General features: G+C 46.2%; 1 protein-coding gene across 4 annotated transcripts in view; it reads left to right on the top strand.

Annotated features, from left to right (window-relative positions):
* The window catches only part of KANSL1 (KAT8 regulatory NSL complex subunit 1), a 168,101-nt gene that overhangs the window by 144,510 nt on the left and 2,856 nt on the right, over positions 1–20,735 (top strand). For 3 of the 4 annotated variants that reach the window (XM_044999361.1, XM_044999362.1, XM_044999363.1), the window contains exons 6-14: positions 1,287–1,482; positions 4,283–4,448; positions 9,596–9,778; positions 10,219–10,380; positions 10,650–10,801; positions 14,776–14,894; positions 17,474–17,531; positions 18,236–18,348; positions 20,198–20,432. In XM_044999361.1, the coding sequence (XP_044855296.1) occupies positions 1,287–1,482; positions 4,283–4,448; positions 9,596–9,778; positions 10,219–10,380; positions 10,650–10,801; positions 14,776–14,894; positions 17,474–17,531; positions 18,236–18,348; positions 20,198–20,432 (1,384 nt within the window). The remainder of the gene's footprint in view (positions 1–1,286; positions 1,483–4,282; positions 4,449–9,595; positions 9,779–10,218; positions 10,381–10,649; positions 10,802–14,775; positions 14,895–17,473; positions 17,532–18,235; positions 18,349–20,197; positions 20,433–20,735) is intronic. The other variant, XM_044999364.1, reaches the window with a different exon arrangement.

Genomic DNA, 20,735 nt, shown 5'->3' with positions numbered 1-20,735 from the left:
TTGCATGGCACTTTGTAGCCGACATTGCAAGGTATTTATGTGCCAGATATGCTAAACATTCGTATGCCCTTTCATGATTCAACCACCATTCCAGAGGACATGCTTGCATGCTGCTGATGATCGCTTAAAAAAAAAATGCGTTAATTAAATGTGTGACTGAACTCTTTGGGGGAGAATTGTATGTCCCCTGCTCTGTTTTACCCGGATTCTGCCATATATTCCATGTTATAGCAGTCTCGGATGAAGATCCAGCACATGTTTTTCATTTTAAGAACACTTTCACTGCAAATTTCACAAACCGCAAAGAGGGTACCAATGTGAGATTTCTAAAGATAGCTACAGCACTGGACCCAAGATTTCAGAATCTGATTTGCCTTCCAGAATCTTAGAGGGAGGAGGTGTGGAGCATGCTTTCAGAAGTCTTAAAAGAGCAACACTCCAATGTGGAAATTACAGAACCCGAACCACCAAAAAAGAAAATCAACCTTCTGCTGATGGCATCTGACTCAGATAATGAAAATGAGCATGCATCGGTCCGCACTGCTTTGGATTGTTATTGAGCAGAACTCATCATCAGCATGGACGCATGTCCCCAGAAATGGTGGTTGAAGCATGAAGGTCATGAATCTTTAGCGTATCTGGCATGTAAATATCTTGCGACACCGACTACAACAGTGCCATGAGAACACCTGTTCTCACTTTCAGGTATCATTGTGAACAAGAAGTGGGCAGCATTATCTCCTGCAAATGTAAACAAACTTGTTTATCTGAGCAATTGGCTGAACAAGTAGGAGGACTGAGTGGACTTGCAGGCTCTAAAATTGTACATTGTTTTATTTTTGAATGAAGGGTTTTTTGTACATAATTCTACATTTGTAAATTCAGCTTTGACGGTAAAGAGATTGCACTACAGTACTTGTATTAGGTGAATTGAAAAATACTATTTATTTTGTTTTTTACTGTGCAAATACTTGTAATAAAAAATAAATATAACGTGAGCACTGTACACTTTGTATTCTGTGTTGTAATTGAAATCAGTATATTTGAAAATGTAGAAAACATCTGAAAACATTTTAAATAAATGGTATTCTATTATTGTTTAACAGTGCAATTAATTACAATTACTTTTTTTTTTTAATCGCTTGACAGCCCTATTAAAATACTTCAATTTTTCCACCTGAAGTGGAGGTCAGAATTGTGAACCTAGTTAGGATCTTTGGGTGGCATCTATTCACTGCACAGTTCAAATGAATAAAAATGTTGAAATCTCTTCTGCTCTTGGACAGTCTTCAGTCTGGCTTGGCCGAACATGCTCAGGGAGATGGCACAGATGTTGAGGAGCTGTTGCATAAAAAGCAGCGACTGAACATGGTCTCTTCTCCTTCTGATGGAACCTGTGTAGCAGCTCGCACCCGCCCAGTACTAAGCTGCAAGAAGCGACGGCTCGTTCGACCTAGCAACATCATACCCCTCTCCAAAAAGGTCAGTGTGTACTGGTGTCGTCTTGCTCATCTTTATTTGCTGTGGGGTCCATTGGCAGGAAGTGTGTGTGACCCTAGAGAGAACAGTAGTTAGTGGTGTACTTCCACCGCCGTCAAAACAAAGATGAAATAGTCTCTTATCTCCCCCCGATGTACGAGTATTTGCTGCTTTTATGAAGGTTGATCCAAGACATTTAAAAAAAAAAATTAGCAGAAGACATTGAGGCTCTAGGCTGTTGTAGATGCCGTAGGGAAACCATACAACCTTTCTGTTAATTTATTGTGATAATTGCAACTCTTGTGTCAGGGAAGAGGAGATAATAAGTACTTGGGGAGGAATCTTACCATGAGCACCTTTTATGAAACATTAGCTGAAACTTTAAAAAGTCAGAGGCAGATACCCAACATGGAAAATTTCAGTCCAAACTATTAGAAGTTTGGTAAAGTTATAAGCAATTTTAAAATGGAAAGTGTCAGGCAACCTTAATTAGAGGCATTGTTATCTGCTTCCTAAAAGTTGTGCCATGTGTACAACAGTCTATGCCTTCCATATGTGTAATAATTCACCTGGGCTGCTGGACTGACTGACATCTTCAGCCCCGAAACATATGAATGTCTTATGTTCCTGTATTGTTTCGCTCTTCATACTCTCTTCCACATGGTCTTGCCCTCCCTCGCCCTCTTCCTCCTCCAGTGCTCCTGTTTCTACTGCTGACCGTAGCAGTGAAAGGAGCTGTTACTCCCTGGTGAGCTGCATGGGGAAAGCGAGGCTTCACTCTTCAGTCTCTCTTGTGGCTGACCCAAACTCTGGAGAGAGCAATGTCTAGCCCTCCCCTGGAGGGAAGGTGGCTAGGATGTGGGACTGGAGAAGAATGGGAAGTGAAGTCCATTTCTGTATAGAGGGGATATCATAGCTAACTTTTTTTTTAAGGATGTAATCTTCTGGGTAAGTAAAATGGAAAGGAATCTTGTAAAGCAGTATCACCATCTGCATGTTCCTGTGGTCCTAGCAAACCATTCCAACTTGAGTATAAAGGGCTGTATTAACAGTGGAGGTAAGGGAATCTCTCTCTGGGGGTTCAATCTTGCTGGAAGTTTCATTGGATTCTGTGCTGCTCCCCTGATTAAAGAACCATTACTCAGACAGGACAAACCATTCTCACTGCTGCTAAGTAAAAAGGGTTTCAAGCTAAACCACATTATCTTACAGTTACAAGTCTAGTGAGCTATGGGGGAGCTGACATCTCGGGGTACTAGAATTTAGAGAACTAGTTCAGTTAGGTGCTACCTTCATGAGCAAAAAGGGCATGTTTCAGTTGTTAGCGCAATCAAATTAGCTTAACACAAGTGTAAATGGAGATTTGTCATCCACTTGTGAGTATTTCTAGAGGGTTCTGCAAAGATCTGTTCTTGGCCCAATGCTATTCAATACCTTTATCAGTGGTTTGGAAGAAAATAATAAAATCATTGCTGGTAAAACTTGCAGATGACTGAAATTGAAGTGATAAATGCTGATAGGAACATGTTAGGTATACAGAGTAATCTGGTTCACTTGGGGAGGTGGGTTCATTTTAATTACATGTTTTAATACAGCCAAATGCAAGGACACACCTTTCAGAACAAAGAACGTAGGCCATGCTTACAAGATGGGAGACTGTGCCCTGATATGCAGTGACATTGAAAGGAACTTAAGGGTCATGGTAGACAACCAGTTCAACGTGAGCTGCTAGTGCAGTGCTGTAGCTAAGAGTGTTAATTCGACCCTTGAACATATGTATATGTTGAATGTCAAGTAGAAGGGAGGAAGGGAGTGTTACATCTGTGTACAGCATTAGCGAGCTCGTTGTTTGAATACGGTTTGGTGCTCGGGTCCATATTTGAAAAGTGACGCTGAAAAATTGGAAAGGGTTTAGGAATGAGCTACAAGGATGACTCAAAGTTGGAAAACATGCCTTATAGTGAGAGATTAAGCTTTTTAAATCTCTTTAGCTTATTTAAGAGAGGGTTCAGAGATGACTTGATCACTGCCCATAGGTATCTATGTGGGAAGGAACAAGGTGCATATTTTTAAGAGGGGTTAACCAACAACTGGAACATTACCAAGGGGATGTGGTGGATTCTCCATTACTTGAACTCTGAGTCAAGACTGGGTACCTTTCGAAAATGTATGGCGTAACTCTCACTGAAATTATAGGCTTGATTCAGACCTTTCAGATGAGAGGTTCTGTGGCCTTTGTTATGCAGGGGGTCAAACTAGGTGATCATAGCGATCTCTTCTGGCCTTAACATCTATGAATTGAAATGCCCAGCTTAATTGAGCTAACATGATTGAAAACATCCCTTTTCTTTGTCAAGACTTACCCATAAGTGTCAACTGCCGGCACAGCCATTTCTCATGCTCGCCTTGTCTAGGCTAGAAAGAAAGGTGCTTTTCCCCCATAGAGTTAGCTGAATTGAGCTATCTTAAGTTGATTGAAAACCTCCTTAAACTGTCTACAGTGACGTCAAATATCTTTAGCCAATTTTAGCTGATTGATCTATTGCTAAAAGTGTTAAACTGTATCTTATATTGATGTTCAGTAGGATTTTTGGTTGTTAAAGCTTGATTTTAGGGTTGGGGAAAATGCCTTTTTTTTTCTTAATCGAGGCAAGGCCAGTGGCTCTTGTTCGGTGTAAAAAGGATGTAGCCGCCAGGATTTTTCAGCAAATTGCTTAAGAGTTGCATGTGGAATGAGTGGGTGTAGACAGATCAGCCTCTTTGAGCTGAGTATATTGAATTTTTTTTTCCCCTTGGGGTCTAGGTTCATCGTAACAGCACGGTGCGATGTAGCTGTGATGTGAACCCGTTGTGTGCCATCTGTGGCACTCGAAGCTCCATATCTCCGGAAATCCAGTATGAAACCCCTTTGCTGGAGCGCCTCTCCCAGCTGGATTCCTGTATTCACCCTGTTCTATCATTCCCAGATGGTAAGCACAGCCACTTAATGAAACACACGGTGAAGTTGTGAGGTATAGGGAGAGAAATACCAAAGGGTGTAAAACGAATAATAGAGCCTGGGTAACTTTGGTGTTGCCATAATCCAGCCGCTTGTGGACCTGCCCACTCTGCTCTGCTGCAGAACTTTAGATATTTGTCACTTTCCGTAGAAAGTGGGAATGTGCTAGGTACGTCCATTGGAATGAAGTATGTGCAGCTGTCAGTGGCTTATGGGGGATGGCACTCACCAGAGTGGAAAGGTGAAAGGAAAGCAGTATACATTGAGTCCACACTGCAGTGAGCGTGCACCTGTATACTCAGTCCTTGTGAGAACATTGCCTTGGAGCCTGGCTTTGTGGGCACAGAGCGCAAAGCAAATAAAGTTTGATGATTGGGAGCCTTGCATCAGAGTTTGAGCATTACACTGACCATATTTTGTAAACCAGTTGGGGGATGTATTTGAGTTTGACCATTTATATAAAAAGAAGAGACTGTCTTAGTTAGAAGAAGTCTCTCTTCTATCGACGCCAGCAGCAAATCTGCGATACAGTGTGAATTTGAGGTTAGTGTACAGCTGGGTAATAAGAGGCTGTAACTCCCATTACAGAATTTCTTGTGCGCTATGAGTCTGTATTCTAAGGTCTCTCCATTAGTGGCATATTCCTTAGACAATAAATGGCTTGTGGCCATCTGGGGGAAGCTTACACTGCAGCTTCCCATGCTGATCCTGCTCTGTGGATAGAGAGGTTCACGTCAAGGCTCTCAGTTCAGGTTGACCATGTGGTTAAGCTGCTGGACTATAACTCCGATCTGGGTACAGTTCCTGGCTTGCCAGCTGGCTCCCTTTGTGACCTTGGGCAAGTCACTGAATCTCTGTGGGAGTCAATTCCCCTATCTATAAAACGGGGGTAGTTAAAGTGAGGACAGTAATTGAGCATTTTTCATAAGCACTAAAGTCACAAATAGGAAGAGAGAGAGTTAGAGGATTACAAAAAGGGCAGAAAGTCTTGTGACCGAAGCCTTTTTATGTATTTATGGGTGCTAAGATGAGAGTAACTTAAGTTTCATGCTTCAGGGCGTAAACGTGTTGTTGCAGGAATCATGAAGGAATTTCTTCCCTCATCTACTGTATTGCACAGTAGGCCAGATACTTCAGAAGAAGGTGAAAAAACTATTATGTATCAGTCATCTGCCTCAGCTAGACGCCAACAGTCGGATGCAGTTCAGTAAATCCCATATTTATAGGGTTGACCCGAACCAGCTAACATTTTTAAACATGACTTGTCCTGTCTACACTAGGTACAAAGTCTTGTTTAAAACTGGGTTCAAGCATGTTTACTAACACATTTAAAACATGAGCATTTTGTCTTAATTTAGATTGCCCTCAGTGCTCAGATACATGTGACCGCCTTTGATTACGTCTGAGACTGGCTTTTTAATCTTCTCAGAACCTGAAAGAAGGTGGGCTGTTTGGGGCAGGGAAATCTGGTTAATATTCTGGGAGTCTGCATCAGTTTCCCAGCTGAGAAAGAGGTTTCAAGGTCACAGAACTAAGACGAGTGTCATCAACCAGACTAGCTGTTCTGTGTCTCTCTCAAATTTTCACTGTGCCCACCATCAAAATTATGATAACGCCCTCCTGAATTGGCTGCATGGATATGGTACATTTGCATACATAAGATTTGGAGGAACTTGTGAAGATGGAACTTTTTGTCCATATCTGGGCTTGAACTGGCAGTGTCTTTCAAGCTCTCATTTTGAGTCCAGCTCTCTTTGGCACCTTTAACACCGTGGCACCCAGAGCTGGGCTTCTCTGGCATAGTGTGCCACGGTCTGCACTGCCAGGCACCTCAGGAGGAGGAGGATCCTGTTACACTTTTGGGAAGCGGTCATATATGTGGTGGGTGCTGCTTCATAGGTGCTTTGTCCTTTCAGTTTCTCTGGTTCATTTGATTTCAGTCTGGGAATTTTTCAGATGATGTAATAACCTTGGTAACAAGGATGTTAACTTGGGTTAAAAATGCACAGTGTGATTGCCATCTGCTGGTCCCAAAGAGACCTGCAGCACTGAGTTCAGTGGAAGAGAAAGTGTGTAGTATGCAATGCGATTGCAGTGCAACCAGCGCGAAGCCCTATTAAATCAAATACTCTCTGTAGGAGCAGATCAGTTTTTAAAAATTGAAGTACATTTCCAAGCCTTGGGATAAATTGTGGAATGATCTGCAGGAGGGAGAGACGAGTGAAGAGAGTGCATGTTGTGTCCATGAGAGCAAATCAGTTTCGTAAATCCAGAATGCAGCCTTCTTGGCTACCTGTTTAAGACTACTTTTATTCCTCGTGGTTGTGCATGGGGCATGCCTCTGGTAACACATTTATTCTCCAGCGTCAGTGATGGCAGGACAGCTGCCATCACATCATTATTTCCCTGGCTTCTTAACAAATAGGCTAACCCAGAAGCTGTAACTGTCAGGTTATTTGAACACCACTTTAGCAGCTTTTCCCTGGAACCCAAGCTCCTGCTATTAATAACAAACTCCAGCCCACACCCTGCTGCCAGTTGGTTCGCTCTGTCCTGCTGTCCAGCCTGCCCATGTACCCTGTGTGTGCCCTTGCCCTTGGGTCAGATTGGCAGCCTCTGCTTGGGCTACCATGCCAACTCATAGGGGGTGATGGGAATTCTTATGGGGGTTCAAGCAGAGGCCTCTGAGATTCAAGCCCTGCTTGAAATCTCCTCTCTTCCAATTAGACACTGTCTGAAATAATTAATCTATGGAATATAGAGATTTCAAACAGCCGGTCATTCCTGTAGTCAGAGCTTTGGAGCTGTGCTCCGGCTCTGCTCCAGCTCCAGACAAAAACCTGCAGCTCCACTGCTCCGGAGCTGCTCCGCGCTCCAGCTCTGGGCTCCGCTCCAGAGCCCTGCCTGTAGGGGCTAGGAAGGGGGCTCAGCTCTGATCGTAGCTGCTTCATCCAAGGCACTTATAAAAACGCTGTGTGTCCTTGAGATCTGAGGAAGGAATGTTGGCCCCTCCTGCTCTCATGTCACTATTGTGGTGGCTCCTCTCTGGGCCTCAGTATTTGAACTTTCAGTTGTGGTGATGGGGTTCGTCCCTGAGACAACAAGGTACCTAGCAGTAGCTGTTTCCTTTTTGATGGAAGCGAGGGGCAGGTGTTCTGCCACTGATACGGCAGGATCCCAGATGGATGGGACACAGACAATGTATGTTACGTAGTCCCTAATGGCCTTGGATGTAAGCTTCTTTCTTCATGGTTAACACCAAGTTGCTGCCTTATAGACAACTCTCTTCTGTTCAGGCTGAGGCCCCAGAGGCACAAGACAACAGACATGTCATGCAGAATGTTCTGCTACCATGTGTCATAATTTTTGGCCACCAAATCAAAGTTTGAGGCTGTAAGCAACCATTGATAAGGGGGAAGTTGGGTCACCTGGGATCCCAAGGCCAGAGCCTGGTAGTGACTTTTTCTGCTAGCCAGAGAGGGGCAGCTGTGATCTCCTGATAAGCCTAACTTGCCTGTGCAAGTGAAGTGCTATATAATTTCATCAGTGTTTCCCTCAATGGTGGCTTCTGCTAATTCAGACAGTGTCTCCTGAAGAGCTATGGTGGTAACTTTCATAGGAGGAGGAGGTTGTGAGAAAAGGAGAGCAGCCTGCAGTATGTGTTGGATTGGGCCAATGGACTTATGCCAGGACTGTGTGTGTGTGCATAGTTGTGGGGCAGGAGTTTTATGTTGAGACTGCATGTGTGTAGGCATGGATGCCCGGGTGTGTGTACACATCCAGGGGTGGGGCGGAATGTATGTGCTGGAAATGGGCTTGGAGGGTACTGGCGCATTTGTGTACCCATGGGCTTGTGGAACCACAATAGATGGATAAGTAATTACTGCCTCCATTTCAGAGACATGGGGAGGGGGAATGATGTCAGTGGTTTACCAGAATATAATCTGGATGAGAGAGACAGCTTTGCCACAAGCCACGTAAGAAATCGCTGCTTGTCGTTGGGGCAGCATTTGAGGGATGGATACCATGTGTTGATGGCTTATGCCCACCTTGTGCCTGGGCTATTCCCTGCTCGATCCTCCCAGCTGCTCTGGGCTTCTTGAGTTGCAGCAACGGCCTGCAATACCTTCCCTCAATTAGGACTGACCAGGAACAGGCGACTGTTCCTCAAATCCAGAGGTCATGGTGGTCATCCATGCCTTTGCACCTCCAACATAGATGAGCGCAGTGAGTTTTGCTTTGCACGGTCCTTGAAATCCAGCTGGTTCACAGGGTTGCTCCTGCTTCTGAAGTGGGTAGCTGCTCCACACAGCTAATGCCCATGCTGAAGACATTGCTGTGTATCTTGTCTTGGCAGATAAGCTATCCCATTGTAAAACTCTCCCTGGAGAACAGCATCAGGGTATTTTTAACCTCCGAGCGCCTCTTTGGAAACTTACAACATTGATCGATCATCTGGATAGCACATAAAACTGATCCATATTATTTAGCATTTAACTGGTTGACTTGTTTTGGGTCTGCTTTTTCTGTGTTGAACTGCTAGGGTTAGGAGAGAGGTTAGTAGCCCTCATTGTTGGTGGCTTATAGAATTAAAGTGGCTGGCTACCCTGGTGACAATCAATACATTAACTGACTTTCCCAAGTAGGTTCCTTTTTAGGCCTTTGTCCTTGAAAAGGATGTGTCCCTTCTTATGTCTTGACCCTGAACTGAGGATGTAAATCATATCTTCTACTTCCTGCCCTTCCCAGTGTAAGTTTTTGTGTGGTGGTGCTGCTGCTGCTATGTTCCAGCTTCTTGGCAGGCAGAGGACGATGGGCTGGTGAGACTGAATGCGGAAAGGCACTGGACTCCTGTCCTGTCCTGGTGGGATAGGCCAGTGCCTGGTCCCCTTCCTTGTCTGGGACAGAAGAATGTGCTTCGCTCTCAGAGATTGAGACTGGAGGCACTGTCTCCCAAAATCACAACCTCCCCTTGAGCGTGAGGGTGGAGTCAACAGCCTGGAATCGTAGTTCAGAATAGATGTATTGTCTCTGCTGGGTGGTAGCACAGGGAGAGGATTATACTATTGCATTTTGAATTCTAGCATGACGGGGTTATTGCGTTGTACTTGTCTGCAGATGTGCCGATGAGCCTGCACTTCCAGAATATGCTGAAATCCCAGTGGCAGAGCAAGCCCTATGAGAAAATCAAACCTCCCAAAAAGCTCTCGCTCAAGCATAGAGCCTCCATGTCGGCCAGTAGCCTGTCTGACCCTGCTCGCAAGGACCGCCACAAACTGGTCAACTCCTTCACAGCAGCCAGTAAGTATCCCCTTTTTTCTCAAACAAGTACGGGGTGTCTGCCAAACTCCCAACTAATCCTGCTAATGGTCCTGAATGTCCTAAACAAGTGCAGTGAAGAAGAAAAGTGTGTACGATCACCCTTTTCAGGGCGAGCTGTAGACTGGGCATGTGGCGATTATATTGCAAGACCCGGGATGGAGATGAGGTGCGTGCAGGTGTGAACCAAATTGCGCCAAAATGTAATAGGTGCTGCTCCCTGTGCGGTCAGTGTTTTCCTGGCATGGGCAGAAATAAAGGGATTCACTGCTCCACCTGCATTTCCCCCAGTGCCTGGCGCTGCTGGAGCCCTGACCCATCCGGATCTCCGGTGTTGGCTGTGTCTGGGTGTATCTCCTGTGCTAGCAGAAAGCGAAGGGAACGCAGACGTTTCATAGCTCTTTTTCTGTTCCCCTCCTCAGAGTGCTCACATCACAAAATCCAACCAGACAAGGCACACAGACAGCCCTTAGACGATCTAATGGCTGTGTCCAAGGCCCAGAGAGCGCCAGAGCGCTCACTTATCCTGCCTCCTGCACATGACAAAAAGCAATTGTGGGACTCCTCACCTGAGAGACGCGAAGGTAGGCTCCCACAGCTAGGCCTCATGGGGGAGCTGGGGCTTTGCTGCATCCCCATCCTCTTTCCCCTTGGCGAAGGGGAGTGTGCTGCTTCTGGAGCTATCCCCTGTGTGCTCTAACAGCTTATTTCCCCCAGGGCCTGTAAAGCTGGCAACTGCAGTCAGAGGAAGCTTCTACTTCATGCACAGTGGACCTCGGTGATGGTCACTTTGAAGCACATGGTATAACCTTTTTAGCTAATGTCATTGTCCCTTTTTCTCCTTCTACTGTAGTGTTAAAGCATCACACGGATGTCGGAGGCCCAAGTTACCTATCAGCGACTGCAGCCTCTATGCCCCACAGCCCCATAGTGCGGCAGCTGTCCACATCCTCTGAAAGTTCTGCTCCTGCCAGCACAAGTTCACAGGGCACTTCTGGCATGTCTGTAAGTATCTGATCAGGGCATGGTCATGCATCTGGAGGGGTTGTTGAGCTCCTATCCTGCTCTGGAGATTGCTTGGCTCTCAGCAATCCAGTTTTCCCTTTACTCTGGATAGAAAGAACAGTTCAAGTGTTAGTGTCTGAATTTACTCAGCGGTTCGGTTCCCAGTGCCGGAGCTGAGAGTCAGCCATAGATTAACAGTATTGCTGGTTACTAGTGAATTCTGGGATTCTAAAAGCAAATTATAATTTTAGTAAGATTCTCAGATTGACCCTGGTTGGTTGATCCTCCTCAACTGGTGGAGTAATTAGATTTTTCAATATTCTCAATGCTTCCTTCTGCCAAATAATTGTAATTGTCTTGCGTTGGTTGAGCTTCAGCTTTAATCCAAGTCCCAGTCTTTGCCAATCTTTGAGAGAGCCTGGTGATGGCCATGATTAAATCTGATGGGAAGGAGGCACATAGCCGGGTGTCAGTATGCTGATATCAGCAAAATGCTTCCACTTACAATGCTCTTTCATCCGTAGAGCTCAAACTGCTTTACAAAGGTGGGCCAGCATTATTTCCATTTTTTTACAGGTAGGGTGACTTAAGTGGAGAGATGAAGAGGCGTGATCAGCTTCACATAGGGAATCACTAGCAGAGACAGGAATCTCAGGTTTCCTCTTTCCTTGTGCCCAGTCAGATAGACCACAGCAGCCCCTGACGTCCCTGTCTCCTTGTGATCGCCTTCAGTTTTGCAAAAATATTGAATTGGTAGCAGGATATAGCCCTTTGGGGATTTCACATTAGAAAGCCATTGAAGAGGAGAGGAACCTTTACCCAGCACTAACTGCTGGAATAGCTTGAATGGAAAGATTAGAACCACGTGATTCCATCCATTCCCAGATCCTGACGTCATATTGACCTCATGCTGAACAGTATTGAATTCTGCTGAACTGTTGAGCAACATCCGCAAGGACAGCTGGCCTCTGTCCGTTTCTGTAATTAGCATCTTTGGTGCATGACTGGAAATGGGCCCCGGAACTTGAGAATGAGGTGTTTGGAATTGGCCTTTCCTTCACTGCCTCAAGTTATCGTGCCCAAACAGGGAATGTTCTAGAACAGATGATAATTAGCAAAACATTTAGCATCTATGGTTAACCTTTTTAACAGAGACCTAAACCAAGTTTGTTTGACCCAACTTGTATGATTGATGCCAGCAGCTTGCCTCTCCAAGTGAGGCAGTAACAATCCTCTCCAAATACAGGTCCCAAGCATTTGTTGCAAACTTCCACCGGCTAGGGCGTGTAGAGGTCTCAGATCGAATGTACCGTTTGTAGCACTGCTGGGACAGAGCTAGTTGCTTTGGGTTCATAAAGCATCCCACCAGCCGGAATAGTTTGCGTGGTTAGAATGTTGTAGATGCTTTGGAGTTAGAGAAGAGAGATTTACAACTGTGTCCTAGTGGCATAAAAACTCCTTGTGTTACCTGTGATTGGATTCCTTGCTCACCTCAGCCGTTGACATTGCCCGTCTCTTCTCTCCATTTGTCACAGATTGGTGATAAAGCCAAGTTGACCTGTGGTGAGTTTGTAGAGGAGGCATGCTTTGGGAATTGTTGTGAGGAGGATACCTGGCCACTAGGAAGTGACAAAGGCCCAGCAATTTATTTCACTGTGAACTAACTCGTGTCTTTCTTATTGATAGTCATAATGGAATAGTAAGTTCTATGATACCTTTTTATTGCAGGAGGTATTCTACAAATAAATTCCAGGGCAAGGAATGCATAGGCAATCAAGCAGTCTGTCTGAAGGATTATATTCAAGTTAGATTCTTGACCTGCCTTTTTCTTTTGCACATCATCAGACCATTGCCATCTGCCCTTGGGTTTACCCCCTGCCATCTCTGGCTGCTGGGATAAAGTCATGGCCAAAGAAACATCTGTGCCTCCAAAGATAATTTAGGGGTGTGCTAGAGGCAGGGAGCACCCATTAACTTCTGTGATAGGATTCTGTGAAGGCTGCTTAATTTTCACTGAGGCCATCCCTTTCCCTTCTCAGATCCTGGGCTGTACTTGAGGAATGGGAAAGCTTTTGAGGGGTGGCTTGCTTAATCTGAACGTTCCTAATGCTGGCTGCTGCTGCTGACTCTTTGTCCTGGCTGTTGCTGTCATAGAGTTGCACTTAATTCTTTAAATGTTCCCTGGGACTAAAGAATTGTGGAGATGCTACATCACCATGTTGCCACATTATGTCAGTGCTTGATGAGCTGACATGTCTGAAAATTCTGGGCATTCTCTTTTAATTGTTCGTTTAGTTCATGGTACAAAGTGTGGGAAAGACCTGCACGTTTCAGAACAAGTGGTGAATTTATGTCCGTTTCGGTGGCAGTCTTCTCTGATCCTCCCCGCAGTCCTTAGACTTACTAGGAATCTTGTCCTCAAAGCCTGTAGGGTTCCGGTATACTATGCACTCAGTCTGCCTGTTAGCTCTCGTATATTCTGAATGTTTCCATCAGAAATAGAAATCTCTCCATTTTTGTCTAGAAATATCCAAAGTGTAAAACTTTTTTACCTTTAAACTTAAAATTCTAAAGGGGCAGGAGAGATCCAGGGGATAAATGTGACTTTTAGTCTAGTCAGTTAATCTAAATTTGCATATGCTCTCTGATTGGTCAACATTGCTTCACACCTCAGTACTGAGCTCTGAGGAGGTAAACAATAGAAACCGCCAGATGTTTGTCACATGACTGTTTTAAGCAAATCCTGTTTTCATGTAGGTCCAGTCCTGTTGAGCTGCCTTATATGACTCTGTGAGGATCATTAATCCACTAATGCCTGTGCTTCTGCAGCACATTTAATCTAAGCACCTCAACGCATATTACCCGGCTGTTGTTAGTTTGTTGTATTGTTTATCTGGCGTAATTACAGTTGCCTGCATGCCTTAATTTTCACAGTAAAAACCACATGTTCCATGTAATGGGGAATGGAGGAGACCGATAAAAGGGTAAATTGCAAATCCTCTTTGTAAAGGGGCTATGAAGTTGAGTTGAGCAGTTTGAGAGTCAAATGTTTTACCACTTTGTGAAAGACCTGATCAGTGGTAAGTTGGGAGAGATTTTCATAGGCACAAAGGGCATTAGGCACCCAACTGCCATTGACTTTCAGTGGGAGTTAGGCACTTAGCTGCTGTTCATGCCTTAGTCACTTAAGCCTCTTAAAACCAGGATGGAGACAGGTTTAAATAGCAATATAATTTCTTGAAGAACGTGTTGAAAAGTGTACTAAGGAGCTACGGCTGTAGTTCAAAATTGTTTTGTAAAGAGTCATTGTTTCCCTTTGAAATACATGAGCTCAATGATGACGAGTGGAATTCTCTCTGTGTGTAAGGTGGGATTTGAAAGGAACAGGAATATAGATGGGAGCGATGGCCGTTCCCATTTAGAATTTCCGTTCTGGCTCCTCTTGTTAAATGCATGAGGGTTGTCTTTAATATTAATAATAATAATAAAAAACCTGCTGGTGAAAGGGTTGGATTGACAGCTCTGCTGAGTGAAGCCCTCTTTATCTGTAGGGCAGGCCCCCTGCTAAGCGCTCTCCTCCCTGACCGGGAGAGGGCACTAAAGCAGGTAGGTATCCGCATTGCACAAACCACCTCCATGTTTGAGCCCTTGCTGGGCTCCTTGTCAGCGCACCCTGCAGAAAGGTCAGATGGACCAAGGAGACTGAATTCCCCTCTAGCTCCAAAGGCAGCCCTTGGTGAGGTATTCTGGGAAGTATTGAAACTTAAATTTCTGCAGTGTGCATTGTTCTTGGTCCATGGACATGGCTTCAGTCTCCAGTGCTGTCAATCTGGCATCCCTCACTAGCGCACAATTCACGTTAGAAACTTTTCAGTGATCAAACTGATTGATGCTCATTACAGAAGCAGCCCCGCCAGGTTGAAACCTGAGGCCCCCCTCGCTTTCCTCACCTTTTTTTTATCTTTGTTTTGCAGCAGCCGAGGAGGAGGAGAGGCGAAAGTTCCTTTGATATTAATAACATTGTCATCCCGATGTCTGTTGCTGCAACAACTCGTGTAGAGAAACTACAATACAAAGAAATCCTCACACCGAGGTATGTCTACAGTCCGTCCCCAGCCTCCATGTTCAGTGCTTCCCCTTCCCGTTTCCTCTGTCGAAAGTGTAGCATCGTCAGAAACTTTGCCCCACTGGAGCTCTCTGAATGGCTGCTAGTGCTGGTCAGGAAAATGATTTTCCACTTGCTCATGTCGATTCCATTCTGAGCACGCCCACACACGCAGTCAGAGATTTTTGCCTTAGCGGTAGCCGTAGAGTCAGCTGCACCACCTCCTTGAGTGCCACGCTCATGCGCTAGTTTATTAGGCGCTGCCAGCCCTACGTCCTCTCAGTTCCTTTTTACGCCACTGGTTGGTCAGAGCATTAGCAGTTCTTTACAACCCACTGTTTACCCTGTTTGTAGATGCTTAGTTAGCCATTAAGTTAAGTGTTAGGTTGGTTTGGTAGCCGAGTCCACACTGGGTCTTTGCCCTGGAGCGGGACATGCTTCGAACCATGCTCCTCAGGCAACAAGCCGATGCCTATTAGTGACCCCCAGGACAGCAGTTTTAAGATGGGGAAGTCCCATAGAAAGGACAGGTGCGGGATCTGTAAGAACTTTCGCCCTAGAACCCAGGAGCGAGAGATCCATTTGAGGGCCCTCCTCATGGAGGCTGCACTTCGTCCTGTGTGGGACCCCACTCCTAGAACCCCAACATCAGTGCGGAGCGCACCATTCTCCCACACCGGTGCCTAAGAAGTGGCAAAAGAAGAGAAGCTCCCTAGCATCAGAGGGGAAGAGGGTTTTGGGCACAGGACCTAAGTCAGGCCACGTGCCCGCCACGGAGCTTCACGGGGGTACCGCTGTGCTCGGACCCCCTAACCCAGCCAGGGATCTGCCTCCGACTCCTGGGAGTGGCAGGGGACCCCGGCTTCTCCCGGGGCCCTCATTGCATGAGGTGAGCCTGGCGGCCAAACAAGTAGCAGCACTGCAGATGCCACGCCAGGTGCCAGACTCAGCTAAGACCCTAACATCTCCCTGGACCACAGGCGTAGATCCCTATCACCATGGCCTAGGACCCCAGCACCACAACCTCAGTATCCAGTCAGACGGCTCATGTCCCTGAGGACGTGCTCCCCGCCCCACCCCATGAGGCATGGGACACTGGAGTCCAGGCATTGGTCCCCGTACTCTTGGTACTGTGAGCAGCACAGGTCACCACCGCCTACATGGTCTTCCAGGCGTCAGTCCCCTCGGGTGCAGGATCACTCCTGGTTGTGGCACCAGACTCCATCTCCCCAGTACTGCTTGTGTGGCAGGCACTGATTCTCGCCCTCTTCTTACCAGTTGCCAACAAGGGTCAGTCGACAGACTCAGGTCTCTACAGCTCTGCTCTGGTCACCGGAGGGGCAATGGTCCAAGTTGGAGCAGGAGTTCAGCTCCTTCAGGAAGGGGGAATCCCCGCTGACCTGCAAGGCCAGCACGGCATCCGCAGCAGTGGGGTGGCAGCAGGGACAGTGGCCTGCTCAATGGCTGTACTGGAACCCATGGGGCATGCCTGTCATGCTGGTCCTGTACTCCCACCATTCCTCCCTGAGCACTTCAGAAAAACCGCCGCCGGCACCAAAGTCAGAACAGGGTGCCGAGCCGACGCGACGGCAGCACAGCAGGCTCCGACACCTAAGGAGCTGTCCCCCAGAGAGGGAAGGGGAAGCCGCCCCTTCCTCTGTAGTGCAGTCGTTCGTCTCCGGATGAAGCGGTGGCGGGCCCCTCCCAAATGGGCAGACACCACCCCCCCCAGACGACCTCAAAGAGCACCAGACCCTTCTTAGAAGAGTCACTACCAATTTAAACTTGAAAAGTTGGCAAAGGAGTCTGAAACAGGGTGGTCCAGTCCTGATGGACAATGCAGTGGCTATGTTATGTATCAATAAGCAAGGCGGAGCCAGATTGTCTGCCCTTTGCCAAGAAGCCCTCAGGCTCTGGGACTTCTGTGTACGTCACAACATCCATCTCGTAGCCGCACACCTCCCCGGGGGCCAGGAATGCTTTGGCAGATTGCCTGAGCAGGACCTTCTCGCCACGCGTGGTCTCTCTATCTGGAGGTGATCAGCATCATCTTCCAGAGATGGGGGCGGTCCCCAGCTGGACCTGTTTACATCCAGGAAGAACAGGAAATGCCACGTTTTCTACTCCATTTGGGGGATCGACAGAGGCTCCCTTGGTCAGGGTCTCTGTTGTACCCATTTCCCCCAGTGCCGTTGATCTACAGAGTCCTTATGAAGAGCAGGCAGGACAGGGAGAAGGTGATCCTCATAGCGCTGGCTTGGCCGTGCCAGTTCTGACATTCACTCCTAATGGAGCGGTCTAGTACCACAAGTGGAAAATTTTGTATGCATTTGAAACTGTAGGGGGAATTTAGGTGGCAGAATAGAACTACTTGAATTGGAATATGTCACTAATAGTAGTAGGTTTTTATCCTTTCTGTAGGCCACCAGTCACTAGGGGGGCAAAATTAACACTTGTACAAGGTGTGTTCACCGCTCCTCTCACCTCTAGTCCCTCCAAGACTACATGGATGTGTTATATGCTTTACCATGGCAGTGACTGAGCTTGTTTTCATTGGTGTATTGCAGCTGGCGTGAAGTGGATATCAGTGCTCTGAAAGTGAACCCTGATGAAGACAATGAGGAGGTAATGATAGTTGCTTTATACCTGTAACTAATTTGGGAGCTTCTCACTCCATGGGATGGACTTGGTGGTAGCCATATAACTTCCTTTCAAGTAGGATGTGCTGCACAAGAGTGTGTGAAGTACCTGGAAGGCAGATGCTGAAGGATCAACAAGAACCTCAGAAGAGAGGTGTGGGGTCTCCTTTTTGTTTGTGTATATGGAAGGTGGCGTCTTGGTTAGGCAGTAAGAGACCAGTAGGAAGTGTTTGATCAGTCCATCCTCCTTTTCAGCAAAAGGTGGGGAAGGAAGAGGCTGCTGAGATAGAAGAAGCTAGTTTATTTTGTTGCATGTGTATCAGTTGAAGCCAGGAGTCTGGCTTCTCTCATGAGGTGACTCGGTAGCAGGCCCTTAGCCTTTTAGGGACTCCTGAGGTCTTGTCTACACACACAAGCTTCACCACTTGCATTGGTATAATTATATCAATACTAGGTAAACCAATATAGCTATACCAGTACGAGCCCCTGTGTGGACACTCTTAATTCTGGAATTCCATTGAGCTCAAGCCCTTTCCGAAGCAACATAAACTAAACCGAAAAAAGGGCCTCTTGCGGTCCTCCGGGTATATCAGCTTAAATCCACACCTTGGCTTATGCCAGTATAACTTTGTTGTGTGGGCAAGGCCTTAGTGTAAAAGATCTCTCACTAATGTGACAATCCCTTTCCAGATTGAGGACCTGTCTGATTCAGCCTTTGCTGCTCTTCATGCCAAGTGTGAAGAGATGGAGCGGGCAAGGTGGCTCTGGAGCACCAGTCTCCCCCCTCAGCGGCGAGGCAGCAGGTAAGCCTAGTAGCCTGCACTCTGCAGCTGTGGTGCACCCAGCACTCTGATGCCACTGTAACGTATGTTCAGTGGGTGCAGACTACTGCTCCTCAATTCTGCCATGTAAGCCTTGTGTGGGAAGGCTGCCCTTCGCTCCAGCTTCTCTTTTGTAACTAAATGCCCTCTTTCTACAGAGAGAGGGGATATCTGGGAGCAGAGTGCAAAAGAGTGATCTACAGAGGTTCATCTCCTGAAAGGCAGTAGTATTGGAGAATCTAAGATGGTTCTTTGTACACTATGGGCAGAGTGGTGTTGGACTTGTGGGAAGGAATGGGGTCTCTGCAGAGAGACACAGACAGTGGAACTGGTAAGCTATCAGTTGGGGAAGACCATTTGTGATGTTGATGGTGAGTAAAATTATGCCTTCAACTCTGGGGCTGAGCTTCCCCAATGGGATGTCCTCATACAAATGGTCTATCCCCATCTGATGTCAGAAATGTATGAGGAAATTATGTGGAACTTTGCAGAAACCATGGTAGTTAGATCCTATTATGTTATCATCTAGATGGTTGTTAATTCTGTTTTAACTATCATTTCAACCTATTTACCAGATACAAAAATAAGACTTACTGGTCTGTAATTCTCCAGACAGAGCCTACTGGGTGTAACATTCATTCCCCAGCTCAGCCACTTCCTTCTTGAGTAACTTCAGAACACTGGAGTGTACCCTCTGGACTTGATGACTAATTCCTGTCTAGTTTATCAGTTTTTCTTTCAGTACCTCTTCTTTTGTTACCTCCATTTCTTGAGTACCGCATCTTTACTACCAGAAGAGTACGTCTGGGGTAGATAATATCCCAGCATTCTCTGCGGTGAAGAGCGATGCAGCTAAATTCTCTAGCTTCTTTGTAATGTTGTTCTCATCCTTAATTGTTCAAGCAGACCCTCCTATGGATGATCTCATGCTCTTCCTGGCTCTGATATATTTGAAGAATTTCTTAGCTGTTTTTGAGTTAAGAATTTGAAGAACAAAAAGCCAATCTGAGCCGTTCTGATTTTCTTCCTGCTATAGCTTATGCTCCTTTTTTATTCGTTTTACTAGGGTTGGATTTCGATATTCTGAAGGACAAGTTTCGCTCCGACAGCCCTTTTGAACCTCACTATTTAACCAAACACTGGTTTACTTCCTGATTGATTCTCTTTTTGTTGAGATGTACGCATGCCTTAATGAAGGGTTTTAAATCCCTCAATTTTAACTTTTAAGTCTTTGACAAGCTTCCTCATTTTTATGTTCCCTTTCCAAAGTGTAGGTTTTGGCTCCTATCCTCCCTAAAGGATGTCAAGATTAATTATATTTTGATCAGTATTTAGCTATTTGAACAAATGTCTTTTTGTTACTTAGTGTACAGATGTTGTCAGGGGAATACGTGGGAAAACTGACCTAAGTGTCCGAGACTGTGGGGTGGCTTCTTATTACTACTGTAATGGTACAGCACTCAGAAGTGTAGTAGGCATGTGCTCCACAGAAACAGCCCCTCTCCCCCTCCCCCCCCAAAAAACTGCAATAACAGCTGTCCCAAAGAGATTATTCAGAGTATGACGTGATGCAGTGAAACAGTGATCGTTGGCTGGAAGGGTCAGACCAGACAGTTGCAGTGCTAAGTCCAAACAGTGGCTCAGTTTTGGTATGTGCACATCTTGATGATTGCCTTGCATGTAGTGACATCAATTGTGTGGTAACACTGTTCTAGGGCGTGATGTGGCAGAAGTGAGCTGGCAGTGAATGAAGGGTTTGCAGAATGACAGCAGACTGCAGTAGTGAAATGTAAAATGAGAATTTTAAAATACATATTTATTTTAATTCCAGGTCTTACAGATCAGCAGACGGTCGGACAACCCCTCAGCTGGGGAACCCCTCCACTCCCCAGCCACCGTCCCCCGATGTGGGCAACTGCCACTCCCATTCTGAATTCTCCCCACGCAGTCCCGTCAGCCCCGAACTGCACTCTGCCCCTCTCACGCCTGTTTCCCGTGACTCCATGCGGCTCTTGTCAAGTGAGGACACCCGTTGTTCCACACCCGAGTCTGGTCTGGACGAACAGGTGGGTGGGTCTTTCGACTTTCCGTCCCCTCTGGCTGGTGGAAGGGTCCAGATGCGTACACGTTACTGAGAAGCTGTTATTTTTGAGGCTAAATGTGAAATTCAAACTCGGTTTGTTTTTCCACTGTGGAATTTACTTACTGTGGGAAAACTGCTGAGAATCTGTGTGTGTGAAATTGAGTTTGCTGAACTGAATGCAAAATCTACTCTCATTCAGCTTTGGCAGTTTTTCCTTTGGGCACTCATCCTCCGTCTACGTGCCCTAAGAACCCCATTATGTTACAATATTGACGTGGGAGCAGAA

Source organism: Mauremys mutica, chromosome 25 (assembly GCF_020497125.1).
Source record: "Mauremys mutica isolate MM-2020 ecotype Southern chromosome 25, ASM2049712v1, whole genome shotgun sequence".
In the NCBI taxonomy this organism is placed as follows: domain Eukaryota; kingdom Metazoa; phylum Chordata; order Testudines; family Geoemydidae; genus Mauremys; species Mauremys mutica.
The sequence above is the reverse complement of the archived record's forward strand: the minus strand, read 5'-3'. Positions and strand labels throughout refer to the sequence as shown.